At 42.1% G+C, this 16475-nt stretch overlaps 1 protein-coding gene and 1 pseudogene across 2 annotated transcripts in view; both read left to right on the top strand.

Moving 5' to 3' along the window:
• The first annotated feature begins 3742 nt into the window (after positions 1–3742).
• LOC149972392 (uncharacterized) lies at positions 3743–6029 on the top strand (annotated as a pseudogene).
• Positions 6030–8328: 2299 nt separating this feature from the next.
• pitpnm3 (PITPNM family member 3) overlaps positions 8329–16475 on the top strand; it is a 128362-nt gene continuing 120215 nt past the window's right edge. For both annotated transcript variants that reach the window (XM_090218613.1, XM_090218614.1), the window contains exon 1: positions 8329–8759. In XM_090218613.1, the coding sequence (XP_090074739.1) occupies positions 8735–8759 (25 nt within the window). In that variant the 5' untranslated portion in view covers positions 8329–8734. The remainder of the gene's footprint in view (positions 8760–16475) is intronic.

Here is a 16475-nt window from a genome sequence, read left to right on the forward strand (position 1 = left end):
GCGTAATAAATTCTATCTACTTTGCTGTCTTCCTGGCCCTGCAGGCTGTTTCCTTTCACTCTCCTGCTAGAATCTCAATACAGTGTCTTGGGACATAAGTATTTTGTCATTGGTCCTCCTGACTGGTACATATATCCTGGGCCCTCATGGGGTTGGGTAATATAGCGTGGCCGTGGCCAGGCCGGTACTCAGATTGGAGGGAGATGTCTCAAGCATTTGGCTCCATTGATAGTCATTCGATGGCATCAGGGTGCAGAGCTGTAGATAGAGTGATGCTGGTGCTGCTCTGATCCCAGGTTATGACCTGTTGTGTGGTCATTTTTCAGGTTGTATTCAGTTGGTAATCTACAATGAGTTTCAGGTTGTATTCAGTTGGGAACCTATAATGAGTTTTTCAGGTTGTATTCAGTTTGAAATCTACAATTAGTTTTTCAGGTTATATTCAGGTTGGGAATCTACAATTAGTTTTTCAGGTTGTATTCAGGTTGGGAATCTACAATGAGTTTTTAGGTTGTATTCAGTTGGGAATCTACAATGAGTTTTTCAGGTTGTATTCAGTTGGGAATCTACAATGAGTTTCAGGTTGTATTCAGTTGGGAATCTACAATGAGTTTTTCAGGTTGTATTCAGTTGGGAATCTACAATGAGTTTTTCAGGTTGTATTCAGTTGGGAATCTACAATGAGTTTTTCAGGTTGTATTCAGTTGGGAATCTACAATGAGTTTTTCAGGTTGTATTCAGTTGGGAATCTACAATGAGTTTTTCAGGTTGTATTCAGTTGGGAATCTACAATTAGTTTTTCAGGTTGTATTCAGGTTGGGAATCTACAATGAGTTTTTCAGGTTGTATTCAGTTGGGAATCTACAATGAGTTTTTCAGGTTGTATTCAGTTGGGAATCTACAATGAGTTTTTCAGGTTGTATTCAGTTGGGAATCTACAATGAGTTTTTCAGGTTGTATTCAGTTGGGAATCTACAATGAGTTTTTCAGGTTGTATTCAGTTGGGGATCTACAATGAGTTTTTCAGGTTGTATTCAGTTGGGAATCTACAATGAGTTTCAGGTTGTATTCAGTTGTGAATCTACAATGAGTTTCAGGTTGTATTCAGTTGGGAATCTACAATGAGTTTTTCAGGTTGTATTCAGTTGGGAATCTACAATGAGTTTCAGGTTGTATTCAGTTGGGAACCTATAATGAGTTGTTCAGGTTGTATTCAGTTGGGAATCTACAATGAGTTTTTCAGGTTGTATTCAGTTGGGAATCTACAATGAGTTTCAGGTTGTATTCAGTTGGGAACCTATAATGAGTTGTTCAGGTTGTATTCAGTTGGGAATCTACAATGAGTTTTTCAGGTTGTATTCAGTTGGGAACCTATAATGAGTTTTTCAGGTTGTATTCAGGTTGGGAATCTACAATGAGTTTTTCAGGTTGTATTCAGTTGGGAATCTACAATGAGTTTTTCAGGTTGTATTCAGTTTGAAATCTACAATGAGTTTTTCAGGTTATATTCAGGTTGGGGATCTACAATGAGTTTTTCAGGTTGTATTCAGTTGGGAATCTACAATGAGTTTCAGGTTGTATTCAGTTGTGAATCTACAATGAGTTTCAGGTTGTATTCAGTTGGGAATCTACAATGAGTTTTTCAGGTTGTATTCAGTTGGGAATCTACAATGAGTTTCAGGTTGTATTCAGTTGGGAACCTATAATGAGTTGTTCAGGTTGTATTCAGTTGGGAATCTACAATGAGTTTTTCAGGTTGTATTCAGTTGGGAATCTACAATGAGTTTCAGGTTGTATTCAGTTGGGAATCTACAATGAGTTTCAGGTTGTATTCAGTTGTGAATCTACAATGAGTTTTTCAGGTTGTATTCAGTTGGGAATCTACAATGAGTTTTTCAGGTTGTATTCAGTTTGAAATCTACAATGAGTTTTTCAGGTTATATTCAGGTTGGGGATCTACAATGAGTTTTTCAGGTTGTATTCAGTTGGGAATCTACAATGAGTTTCAGGTTGTATTCAGTTGTGAATCTACAATGAGTTTCAGGTTGTATTCAGTTGGGAATCTACAATGAGTTTTTCAGGTTGTATTCAGTTGGGAATCTACAATGAGTTTCAGGTTGTATTCAGTTGGGAACCTATAATGAGTTGTTCAGGTTGTATTCAGTTGGGAATCTACAATGAGTTTTTCAGGTTGTATTCAGTTGGGAATCTACAATGAGTTTCAGGTTGTATTCAGTTGGGAATCTACAATGAGTTTCAGGTTGTATTCAGTTGTGAATCTACAATGAGTTGTTCAGGTTGTATTCAGTTGGGAATCTACAATGAGTTTTTCAGGTTGTATTCAGTTGGGAATCTACAATGAGTTTCAGGTTGTATTCAGTTGGGAACCTATAATGAGTTGTTCAGGTTGTATTCAGTTGGGAATCTACAATGAGTTTCAGGTTGTATTCAGTTGGGAACCTATAATGAGTTTTTCAGGTTGTATTCAGGTTGGGAATCTACAATGAGTTTTTCAGGTTGTATTCAGTTGGGAATCTACAATGAGTTTTTCAGGTTGTATTCAGTTGGGAATCTACAATGAGTTTCAGGTTGTATTCAGTTGGGAACCTATAATGAGTTTTTCAGCTTGTATTCAGTTGGGAATCTACAATGAGTTTTTCAGGTTGTATTCAGTTGGGAATCTACAATGAGTTTTTCAGGTTGTATTCAGTTGGGAATCTACAATGAGTTTCAGGTTGTATTCAGTTGGGAACCTATAATGAGTTTTTCAGGTTGTTTTCAGGTTGGGAACCTATAATGAGTTTTTCAGGTTGTATTCAGTTGGCAATTTACAATGAGTTTTTCAGGTTGTATTCAGTTGGGAACCTATAATGAGTTTTTCAGGTTGTATTCAGGTTGGGAACCTATAATGAGTTTTTCAGGTTGTATTCAGTTGGGAATCTACAATGAGTTTTTCAGGTTGTATTCAGTTGGGAATCTACAATGAGTTTTTCAGGTTGTATTCAGTTGGGAATCTACAATGAGTTTTTCAGGTTGGGAACCTATAATGAGTTTTTCAGGTTGTATTCAGTTGGGAACCTATAATGAGTTTTTCAGGTTGTATTCAGTTGGGAATCTACAATGAGTTTTTCAGGTTGTATTCAGTTGGGAATCTACAATGAGTTTTTCAGGTTGTATTCAGTTGGGAATCTACAATGAGTTTTTCAGGTTGTATTCAGTTGGGAATCTATAATGAGTTTTTCAGGTTTGGGAATGTACTATTTTTCGTGTTATAGTACACTATCTTGTTTTCTGTTGAAAGGGTTTGGGTCGGGAACATGAGTGACCTTTGGTAATACGATTTCTATATATAGAGATTAATATGATATTACATTTTTTTTTTAAATTGCTAACATGCATTGGTCAAAACTGAAGTCACATTGTCAAAACTCTTCACACAGTCAGTGAAACAGAAGTGTCTGTGGACCAAACTGAACATTTTTCAATTGCTTTCACACAAAATGCATTCAATGACCACATTCTCCGAAATCCATGAACTCTGTTCTCATTCATACTCCACCACCTGCAAAACTATATATTTGCAGCACATATTTTCAAACGCCAAAACTGTTAAAAACACATTCAAAACAGAATGATGGCAAATGTCGTGCATTTCTGCAGTAACCAGATTGAAACAAATAGAACATGTTTTATCATTCCAAACACAGCTGATTGCAATTTCAGCTGAAAGCATACCCAAGTGTCCTGTTTTTAGTCTCCTTACCAAACAGACAAAAGAGGAAGGCTTTGGAATGATTTAGTTTGGAAACATGGATAAAGGAAGACAGCTTGGTGGGGAGAGAAGAGTAGCAGGGAGAGGGAGAATGCATGGAGGACAAAGCAGAGGAAGACCAAGAGTGGTGGTCTCTGATGAGATAAGGGCCACAATTGTTGACCATGGTGTAAACAATGGTCTCTCTTTGAGAGAAGCTGGTTTAAGACTGCAACCAAATCTGCAGCGTTCAACAGTTGCATCAATAGTACGAATTTTCCGGCAAAACAACAGGTGAGATGTGCATCCTTCAATGATAATTGAAGTACGTATTACAGTACAATACAGTATGTTCACATTTTTACATGTACTGACATTTTGAAATATATTGATTGTTTTGTGTTTTTCAGTAGGATTCAAAGGTTGTCTACCACAGGAGGGAGAGGAAGAATATTATCAGATGCGCAGGAAATTGCCATTGTTGACATGGTAATTGGCAACAATGCAATAAAATGGTGTACAATTTGGGACAGAGTGCTGGCAGACAATATCACTTTTAGCAATGTGAATACGGTCAGCACAACGATAATTGCCAGAGTCCCAGAGAAACATTAAATAAGGATGAAGCAGTTGTACACTGTACCCTTTGAGAGAAATGGTGAACGTGTGAAAGAACTCCTGTATCAATATGTCCAAGTAAGATGTCTGTTCAATAACCAAACAGGGTACATACACAGCTATGCATAATGTAAAGTACTGTAAAACTGTGGATTTACTGTATTTTAGAGATGTCATGACATTGCCCTCTTTGGGTACAGCAAGCCCATCCCCCTCTCCCTAATTGCTGTACAGGATGAATGAGGAAAGAAAGATTAAACTATCTGTGAAATTATGGGATGCTATGTAATGATGTAATGTGAGAGAATTGTATTTCTGTGTAACGTTTCACTTAAGTCACTGGCACGCCCCCATGAACACAGTTAGGACCTGGCGTCATGAGACATCCTTTTTCTGCTCTTCTGAATAAAACCCCCACCATGAGAATTTCTCAACAGACCATGTTTCTCTCACTTACGAGAGGACAAAGGTTGCAGACCAGCTTACTTCGATAACAAAGTAAGCTGAGGTTTGAGTAGATGGCGGAATCTTTTAACCATACCACACTCTTAGACTATCGATACCGACAGAATAAGAACAGGTCTTTGATATTAATTACTAGTCTGCAGCTAGGAATTCGGTATCATTGAATGCAAAGACCGACAACCGCCGAAATATCTATTCTATAACGACATGAATGATTGTCACTCTGAACTATCCATTCTAACCGCGACAGAGAGAGGGCAGACAAACTCTCCAACAGAAACAAACTTTTCAACAGAGATCCTGACGACACACTGAGCGTAAATATATATATTGATTGCAATTATTCCCGAATGAGTGAGCGTGCATGTGCAAAGGATTAGCATTTCAAATGTTATAATTATTAACTTTGTAGTATCTCATCTCAGTTGAGCCCCACTTCCCCTTTTGTCCACCAAGCCACGATACCGGTTTATCCCACTAGGGAAACTCCGTTATCATTTCCTTGTAACTATCTACTGTTTCTTTATGCATTTCTGTGAATTACTTAGTAAATAAATGATTTAAGACAATTGATGTATGGATGAGTCATAGTGAAGACTGGGTTCGTGCAGATAACCAACAATTTACGACGTTTGGAATGAGACTAACGTGAGGTAAAATAAAGAATAAGTCATTAATCAGAAGACTATTGATCAGATATTAAAATATCTGAAAAGTTATATTAGGAAAATTATAACTTTGTAATCTGAATATTTTCCTTGGTGCCCCGACTTCCTAGTTAATTACATTTGATGAATCAGTTTAATCGTGTAATAATAATTACAGAGAGTTATTTGATAAATAAGTCCTCAGTTTAATGATGCCAAAGACACGACAGAGAGTAATGGCGATGGAAGCCAGGCAAAATGCACATACGTTCATCTTTATGGATGAAGTTGGATTCAACCTGGCAAAAACACGCCGCAGGGGAAGAAATGTGATTGGACAGAGAGCAACCGGGGATGTCCCAGGCCAGAGAAGAGCTAACATCACAATGTGTGCGGCACTGTCCAATGATGGTTTGCTGTTACACAAACCACTCATTGGCCCCTACAATACAGAGTGGCTCATTTATTTTCTGGATGACCTGCACAATCGACTTGTGCCAGAGGAGGAGAGAGGGGCAAGACACACCCCTACCTTCATTGTTGTGTGAGATAATGTGGCATTCCACCGCTCTGCTGCAGTCACAGACTGGTTTGCTGCACATTCCAGGATGTCAGTACTATTCCTGCCTCCGTATTCCCCCTTCAAAAACCCCATAGAGGAGGTTTTCTCAGCGTGGAGGTGGAAGGTTTATGACCACCATCCGCATGACCAGATGTCCTTACTGGATGCCATGAATGCAGAGTGTGGAGACAATTCTCCTGAAGACTGCCAGGGTGTGGAGACACTTCTCCTGAAGACTGCCAGGGTGTGGAGACACTTCTCCTGAAGACTGCCAGTGTTGGATTAGACATTCCAGAGGATACTTTCCAAGATGCATCATTGAGAGCATCCTGACCGGTTGCATCACCGCCTGGTATGGCAACTGCTCGGCATCTGACCGTAAGGCACTACAGAGGGTAGTGTGTAAGGCCCAGTACATCACTGGGGCCAAGCTTCCTGTCATCCAGGACCTATATAATAGGCGGTGTCAGAGGAAAGCCCATAAAATTGTCAGAGACTCCAGTCACCCAAGTCATAGACTGTTCTCTCTGCTACCTCACAGCAAGCAGTACCGGAGCGCCAAGTCTAGGTCCAAAAGGCTCCTTAACAGCTTCTACCCCCAAGCCATAAGACTGCTGAACAATTAATCAAATGGCCACCGGACTATTTACATTGCCCCCCCTTCCCCTCCATTGTCTTGTACACTGCTGCTACTCGCTGTTTATTATCTATGCATAGTCACTTCACCCCTACCTACATGTACAAATTACCTCAACTAACCTGTGCCCCCGCACACTGACTCGGTACCCCTTGTATATATCGTTGTTATTTTATTGTGTTAATTTTTATTATTTTTTACTTTAGTTTATTTGGTAAATATTTTCTTAACTCTTCTTGAACTGCACTGTCGGTTAAGGGCTTGTAAGTAAGAATTTCACGGTAAGGTTTACACTTATTGTTTTCGGCGCATGTGACAAATACATTTTGATTTCATTTCATTTGAATAACCCCTCGCTTAGCTAATGTTAGCGAGCCAGCTAATTTCAGCCACCTAGCCACCTAGCTAGAATTTGTAACATACTGTATCATACATTTAGCAAAATCATAACATATTGTACGTTTTTCAAATTTGGAACATATACTACGAATTGTAACACGAAATGTGTATTGGACATCCCCAAATGAATACATAAGATATGAAACGTAACATATCATAACTAAATGGAGTGTTCGGATTTCCATACAGAATAATACTTAACGCTCTGAGACCAGGTTGCAATATAGCATATTATTTGATAGATATGACAGCCTGTTGTGAGAGTTAGCTGTTTGACAATGTCAGAGCAGGGAAATCTATAAAACATCATAGATTAGGCACTGAATGTCTGAAGCAAGCCAGCCAGCCATACTCTCCTGTAATTAATTTCTACAGTTCACATACAATAGGCTACATCCCTAATGGTAATGCATCCATTAACTTATCTATTCACTTTTCTGATTATCCATATATCTAATAACAGTTTGAAAGTGTCCGAAATGGCACCCGTTGCCTTTATCGTGCACTACTTTTGACCAGACTAGGACAAAAGTGCACTACGGTGCAAACTATAGTGCACTTATTAGTGAATAGGGTGCCATTTGGGAATCAACCTACATCCACCATCATCATCATGCAGGCCTTTAATGCATGCATCTGATCCATGTGGCTAATAACAGTTTCTCTCAAAAGCAACAGTCCACTCCGCACAAAGCCTAAGATATGATGTGAGCCGCCTGTGGACCATGAGGAATGTGCTGTGATGCTATGCTGTTGAACTCTGGTTCCAGTATGTTTTATAGCTGGGTCTCTGACCTAACATTGTGGAGGAGCCAAGGCTGTAAGAAATAAAGCTAGAGTCATGACAAGGTGAGAGTCAGTCCTTGCCCTTTAGGCCCCCATCTGTGGCTCGGAGACATTCATTATCATCATCATGTCTTTAAGGTCAATAAAGAGTCTGTGTCAAGCTATTTGTCATGTCTGCTGCGTGCAGCATACTTATGGTTCAACATACTGAAACACTAGCCTCAGTCTGTTGTTTATAGGCTTTTATAGGTTGTCTTATCTTTATTATTTTACTCTACAATCATCCAGTTGTAACTACACAATTAAGTAGGCAGAAGTGAGATTTTGTAGATATGTGTCATTTTCCAATATGGCTATATTTGTTTCTAGACCTCACATCAACGGTTAGGAATACATCCCGTGTAATTCAGTTTGCGTCACTGTGTCACTGTGGACTCATTTCTTTTTGCTTGGAATCCCAACTGTGCAGGAGGCAGAGCCTCATACAATGGACGCCCTTCGGTGGCACACCGGCAAGCCACTGGAGGCAGTCTAACACTGGTTCTTGAAACAGTTGTAGTGATATGGCAGTAGTGGAGGGGAGCGGGCAGTAACGAAGTCTGCACAGATACAAATACTGAAAGTGTGTTTCGTACAAGAGGCAGATCCGCTGGATGTGGGTCTTGTCACCGATGAACCAGAAGAGCTCAGCTGCAGAATTCAAGACGAGACAAAAAAGCGCAGCCTCACTGCCTCAGGGCTACCTATCCTCCGTCTGGCTGGCGTCAAGGTGCGGGTACGAGAGAGTGAGCGCCCACTCGGTCAAACTATCTGACAAAATGACACCCCAATGACTCCGCACCTACCTTGGTAGAGACACATAGGTTGGGATGGCGAAGGAAACGAAAGGGAAAGGTAAGGTGCTCGGTTGAATACCTTTTTATATAGCCTACCACATCTGCTCCGGTGTCAAAGCCTATGAGGTTAACAGGTAGCATGAGTCAACGTCTCGACCTAAATCATGTAGAAGGATGCCTGCGCGCTATAGCCCGTTGCCATTAGACAATCTGTTGGAATGCGTGATGTTTCAGTAGGCTATCCGAATAAAATGCAGCCCATGTCCTCTGAGATGTTTGTCGAATGGTGTGTTTAGATCATTTTTGTCGATGTTGTCTTGAGTATGTTTAATTACAATTATTTTGACACATTTAAGGTGTGAAACCGTCATCCTTACCATTAACGGCAGGAAAAAAAGCGCGCACAAAATTTTGATTTGGACCTTGGAAATCACACATACACAGACACACGCACATAATATTATATATATTATATGAACATATCAAATTATTTGGGCAAACCCTTCTCATTTCCCGAGAGACTCAAACGCTCATTAGTCTTTGTTGACAAGCATGCATTCAAGGAATCATTTGCATTCAAGGAAAAATTACATTGTTAGTGGATAGGCTATCATTAGTAGACACTTTTTGTCCTCACAAGTATTTAACAGTATGAAGTTGTGTTGTCTAAAAGTAAAACTGGACACAGGAGTTAATAAGCAGGTTGAAGTTTATTGTAATGAGTCTTGTCCTGGAGGCAGAAGTGAGCTATTTCCCCTTAGATAGACCAGCTGCAATGTCAAAATGTGTCTTAATTTAAGGTTAGACATTAGGGTTAGCAGTGTGGTTAGGGTTAAAATGAGATTTTATGACTTTATGGCTGTGCCAGCTAGGGACCACTCTGCAGAGCTTCCACCAAAACAAGATTCATGATGAAAAACGTTAAGCTGCAGATGAGACAGTTAAATGAATGTTGTAATGAAGGTGTTTTAACTGCATATTTTCATCATACTTGGTTTGTATCCAGTTGATCACCATGGGGTTCAATACCTTACTGACAGGGGAGGACTGGGACCAGAAATCGACCCTGGGATTTGTAACAAACTGGCCCATTTCTTTCCTCTAGGCCCCCAAACCAGCCTATTTATTTCATTAAGGCCCCCACACGATCCCATTTCTTTCCTTGAGGCCCCTATTATTTACCAAATAATGATAATTTTGCACCAAAAAATGTCTGCAATACCAGATGGCCAGTCTACCCCTGCTTACTAAATCACCAATTGATACAATTGAATGGAATGCAATATATCGAGGCTGCTATATAGCATTGCCCAGGGAGATGTGTTCTGTTGATTATGGAAATTGATAGCCTATTCATGATTCAGTGCATTTAATGAAATATTAAAAATTCAATGTAGACTAGTTGGTTCACCTTTTATAATGACATTCAGCATTCCACCTCAATCACCTTCAGTTGCACCTTGATAAACCTCATGGTAGGCGATGAAGGTGGCAAGGGAAGGTGATTGACGCGGTGGAATGCTGAATAAATGTTGCAGCTTAATGAATGTGTTTGAGGTAAAGGTAAAAACACAAGAAAGTATCTTGACTGTGTGTGAAATAGTTGGGCCCATCTTTGGTCTAATGAATTTAATTAGATAATGTTCGCATGACAGATTGTGTGCTGTCCAGCTCTATAGTGACTTCAACACATGACGCAATGGGATTTGGACAGCATGGGTTGTGTGTGTGTGTCCCAAATTACACCCTATTCCCTATATAGTCCATTACTTTAGACCAGGGCCCCTGGGGATCTGGTCAAAACTTGTGCACTATGTAGGGAATATAGGATGTAGACCATGCCAGATTTTGTCCAACTTTCCTCAGAGTGATAAAAGATTGAGTGTCTGGTGAGTCCTTTAGAGTGACCCAGTCAGACCCATCCTACTTTTGCATTCATCATAACGCTCTCTCTGACAGCATTAGTTATGCTTTTGGAATTGTTTTGATATTTCATGCCTGTTCCATTATATATTTAACCTCGACTCGGGAGACGTGACATACATTGGTTCTTTTCGTGGGATGAATGATAATAAAATACCCATTAGGCTCTTATCACCCAGTTTAGTAAGTGAAGCAGTATCAAATTATACATGACTCTTGGGGGTGCCCAACGTCTCTTTTCGTTGTGCCCAACAACGATGATTTTGTTATATGGGTGCAATGATTTGTTATGTAGGTAATTAAAACCATGAAGTCAGGGTAACAAGTTATTGAGGTTAGTTTCATTTATCTGATAGTCTCTGCTGATTGGACCGTGATCTCATGAACTGAACACCAGAGACAGAATTAAAGTGCATACAATAAGGCCAAGTTACGGTCTTACCTAGTCTCGTTCACCCAGCCAGCTCCCTCTTGCCTAGGGATGTGGCTACTTTTTACCAGGCTTTTTGATAATGTCATTAAGATAGCCCTGAAATTAGTTTGACAATGCAAACAATACCATTTTAAGAATCTCCCTCACCACCTGCCTTACAGGAGGGAGGCTAATGTCCAACCAGGGGGGTACAAGTAAGACCCAAATGCAAACTGTGTCGAGGTAACAATGTTTATTACAGCAACAGGGGCAGGCAAACATCAAGGAAGGCAGGGGTTGATAATCCAGAGTAGTGGGGAAAAGGTACAGGATGGCAGGCAGGCTCAGGTCAGGCAGAGGTCGGTAATCCAGAGTAGTGGGGAAAAGGTACAGGATGGCAGGCAGGCTCAGGTCAGGCAGAGGTCGGTAATCCAGAGTAGTGGGGCAAAGGGGCAGGACAGCAGGCAGGCTCAGGGCGGGAGCAGAGGGAAAAATGCTGGTAGGCTTGACGAAACAAAACGAACTGGCAACAGACAAACAGAACAGAGGTATAAATACAAAGGGGGTAATGGGGAAGATAGGCGACACCTGGAGGGGGGTGGAGACGAACACAAAGACAGGTGAAACAGATCAGGGTGTGACAGTACCCCCCCCCCCCCCCCCCCCCTCCCAGGGATGCCACCTGGCGTCCTCCGTGGGCGCATACCTTGTTGAGCAGTGTGCCGGCGTTGGAACTCAGATGAGGCCTGGGTCCCTGGCAGGATGTCCCTAGCGGAGACCCAGGACCTCTCCTCTGGGCCATAACCCTCCCAGTCAACCAGGTACTGGAATCCCCTGCCCCGAGGTCAAAGTAGGTCCCGGCTTCCGGGAGTGTAGCCGCGGGGCTATTGCGGCGCACCAACCATCTGGCATGGTACATCCTGGTACATCTCAGAGGTCCTGGTACCCCGCTTGACTGGCGGAGAGGTCAGGGGCAATTTCCAAGCCCCCAGTAAGAAGTCCTGGGGCAGGCAGAGCTGACTTCAGGCAATACGTGTGGCAGAATGGGCTCCAGACCACGATGGCACCAGTAGCCCAGTCAATAGATCGATTGTGTCGCTGGAACCAAGAGAATCCCAATTCCACGGGAACCTGCAGAGACTCAACTAGCAAGAATTGGATCGTCTTGCTGTGGTTCCCTGCCACTCGTAGGTTGATGGGGGTGGTATGGTGGGTGTCCCGGCCAAAAGAGCGCCTGTACAGCGCTCTAACATCCATGGGAATGGAGAGGGGTTGAGTGGGGATAACCAGCTCGGACACCAGGGTAACATCCATGAGACTCATATCAGCCCCCGAGTCGATGAGTACCTGGAGAGACTTGGACTGGACTTGGACTTGGACTCCCCACAGCAGGATGGCATGGAGAGGGGGGCAAGTAAGGGGAGAATAACAATTATCTTTAAGACCCACCAGAGTGCTCTCTCCAACGAATGAGCTAGGTCTCTTGAAGGGACAGGTAGACACAAAATTACCAGCAGTACCGCAATACAGACAACTCTGGGTGTCAAGTCTGTGTACGCGGTCGGCTGGAGACAACCTAGCCCTGCATTGGCTCGGGAAGAGGTGAATCGGTAGTCTTCGGAGGCTCTTGGAGGAACTCGGGTAAGCTCGGATCCTCTCGAGGACATAGACGCCGGGAACATCCGGAGTTCATCAGATGCAAGGTGGGATCCTTGAGTGAGCAATTGGGACCGCTATCAGACCTCTTCTCACTCCTACGTTCCCGTATCTTATAGTCGATCCGGATGGTTAAGGTGATGAGTGAGTTGAGATCTGTCGGTAGTTCCCGGGCTGCAAGCTCGTCCTTTACTTCCTCCGATAATCCGTGCAGGAATGTGTCGAACAGCGCTTCCGGGATCCAGGCACCCTCCATTCTCTATGCTAGCGTGTGGAAATCCACTGCATAGTCTGCCACACTGAGGGAGTCCTGCCGAAGCTGGAGTAGCTTCCGGGCAGTCTCTCTCCCAGACTCCGGAGGCTCAAACCTTTTTCACCTCCGCCACGAATCCCTCCAGACTAAAGCATATGGCCGACTGTTGTTCCCATACTGCCGTAGCCCAGGCGAGAGCCCTCCCGGACATCAGCGTGATGAGGTACGCTATCTTAGAGCGGTCCGAGGGGAAGGAGGAAGGCTGCAGCTCCATGACGAGGGAACACTGAGCAAGAAATGCCCGACAGGTGCCCGAGTCTACATCGAAGCGCTCCGGGGAGGTAAGGCAGGCTCAGGGTCAAGGCAGGCAGAAAGGTCAAAACCAGGAAAAACAGAAACAAGAGAGACAGGCGCAGAGGTGAAAACCGCTGGTAGGCTTGACGAAACAAAACAAACCTGGCAACAGACAAACAGAAAACACAGGTATAAATACACAGGGGATAGTGGGGGAAGATGAGCGACACCTGGAAGGGTGTGGAGACAAGCACAAAGACAGGTGAAACTGATCAGTGCTTGACAACAGGAAGTACACAACGGCTTTAAGATGTGATCCTATAAATACCACAAAAAAGGGAGACTTCCCAATGCACTTGAACAAAACAGCTCACTAGAGTAACATGCACTTACGCCATTGACTGCTGACTGAAACACAGTGTGTTTGTGTTCCAAATTACACCCCATTCTCTTTATAGTGCACTACCTTTGACCAGGGCTCTGACCAAAATAATAGGGTGACATTTGGGACACATACACAATGATAGTATATTTTGAACCAGCCCAGGTGTTAGGAGAGGAAGCTCAGCTCTGTATAGTAGAAACCTATCCAGATCACATGCCAGCCATGTCCCAATTGCATCTGCTAATTTATTGAATCAGCTCAATTAGCAGTTGATTCGATGAGTAAAGAGAGATGCAATGGAAGGGAATGAAAGTGAGAGACAGAGAGCGATAGATAGATTAATAGATAGATAGATACATAGATAGATACATTTTGAGAGCTCATAAACCACTGGGAACTGATTGAATCGATATTGTTTCCATATCATTTCAACAAAATAATTCAATATGATGTCGTTGCATCAACATGGAAAACTGATTGAATTTGCAACAAGCCATCAACGTAATGGAATTTCATATTTTTAACTTTTAACCTAAATTCAATGACATGGTGAAATGTTTTGTTGAATTGACGTTAGTTGATTACTCAACCAAAATTAAATCAAAACTAGACGTTGAAATTACATCTGTGCCCAGTGGGAAATTTGTTCTTAGGAGGTTAGTAGTTCTCGGTACATTGTAACAGGAAGCTTTTCACTCTGTCACTAGTTTTGCAGTGCAGTTGATTCATGGCATGCTGTAATATGATTGAGAGGAAAGTATTGCTCCCCAGTTTATAATTGACAATAGATTTATTTGAAACCATTACAGACTAATTGTAATGTAAGTAGCTGTAACTGGAGTCCTTTTTTCAGTTTGTCATAATAGTCACACTATTAGTCACACTATGATGTGAATGATTATCCCCCACTGAGCTAAAGGCAAATCTATGGCCACAGCCATCCTTCCAGCCATGCTCGCTGTTCTGCTCAAGATGATTTGAACCCTGCAATGTTTGGACACGCTGGTACAAGATTGATGGCAAACTGCAATATGTATTTCTCCATGGTATATTTTCATTAAATATTGTTGCACCTTTGACTGTAGTCTGTAATCTCTGTGTCAGTGATCTTTGTAGATAGGATCTTTTTTTATCCTTTTGGTTTCTTTACAGTAAAACAACTTGGCCTAGATATAGACTTTATTGTAATCTTTCTTACATTCACACTCATTCTTCTTATCTGCTTCATCGTTACTTGAGATCTACTTTCTTTCATGACCAAAAAGCAGCTGGGGACCAGTAAGGAAAATTCCTTCTTGACAAGAGGAGATGGGAACATCCATTTTGTTTTTAGCAGAGGCTCTACCAAATATGCCATATCATATGTACTTGGGACATGATGATACAGCATTTCTGTTTCAGCTTCTCCTTAAAACATGATCTCCTCTTGAAGTGAAGAGCATCAGAGGTTTAGGGGTTACATGCAGTCTTTCACTCTTCAAAATCCACTTGATCAAGACCCTAGGTAGGAGATAGAAGGACACTTCAGGCAGGTACAGTGTCCTCCGTAATTATTGTTGTTTTGGCTCTGTACTCCAGCACTTTGGATTTGAAATGAAGACGCACAAATATTATACCCCCCAGACATGCAAACCTCTCACGATTACAATAACAGGAGAGGTTCGCATTTTTGGGGAATGAAATTTGTGCTTTTGTAACTCATAATTATTCATGATTCAGTCAGGACTATCCGTAATCATAGTAGCATCCACCTTAATGCCATATCTAAAATTAAATCTAGAATCGGCTTCCTATTTCGCAACAAAGCCTCCTTCACTCACGCCGCCAAACATACCCTCGTAAAATTGACTATCCTACCGATCCTCGAATTCGGCCATTTACAAAGTAGCTTTCAATACTCGACTCGGCAAACTGGATGCAGTCTATCACAGTGCCATCCGTTTTGTCACCAAAGCCCCTTATACCACCCACCACTGTGACCTGTATGCTCTAGTCGGCTGGCCCTCGCTACATATTTGTCACCAGACCCACTGGCTCCAGGTCATCTATAAGTCTTTGCTAGGTAAAGCTCCGCCTTATCTCAGCTCACTGGTCACGATAACAACACCCACCTGTAGCACGCGCTCCAGCAGGTATATTTCACTGATCATCCCCAAAGCCAACACTTCCTTTTGCCGCCTTTCCTTCCAGTTCTCTGCTGCCTGACTGGAACGAATTGCAAAAATTGCAGAAGCTGGAGACATATTTTTATCACTAACTTTAAACATCAGCTATCTGAGCAGCTAACCGATCGCTGCAGTTGTACATACCCCATCTGTAAATAGCCCACCCAATCTACCTACCTCATCCCCATATTGTTTTTATTTACTTTTCTGCTCTCTTGCACACCAGTATTTCTACTTGCACATCACCATCTGTTCATCTATCTGCTAAATTGTAATTACTTCGCTATTATGGCCTATTTATTGCCTTAAGGAATAATGGTCTGGGGCTGTTTTTCATGGCTTGGCTAGGCCCCTTACTTCCAGTGAAGGGAAATCTTAACGCTACAGCATTAAATGACATTCTAGACGATTCTGTGTTTCCAACTTTGTGGCAACAGTTTGGGGAAGGCCCTTTCCTGTTTCAGAATGACAATGTCCCCATGCACAAAGCGGGGTCCATACAGAAATTGTTTGTCGAGATCGGTGTGGAAGAACTTAACTGGCATGCACAGAGCCCTGAACTCAACCCTATTGAACACCTTTGGGATGAATTGGAACGCCGACTGTGAGCCAGAGCTAATCACCCAACATCAGTGCTCGACCTCATTAATTCCCTTGTGGCTGAATGGAAGCAAGTCCCTGCAGTA

This window comes from Oncorhynchus mykiss, chromosome 24 (genome assembly GCF_057628025.1).
Source record: "Oncorhynchus mykiss isolate SJ-2025 chromosome 24, ASM5762802v1, whole genome shotgun sequence".
Lineage (NCBI taxonomy): Eukaryota > Metazoa > Chordata > Actinopteri > Salmoniformes > Salmonidae > Oncorhynchus > Oncorhynchus mykiss.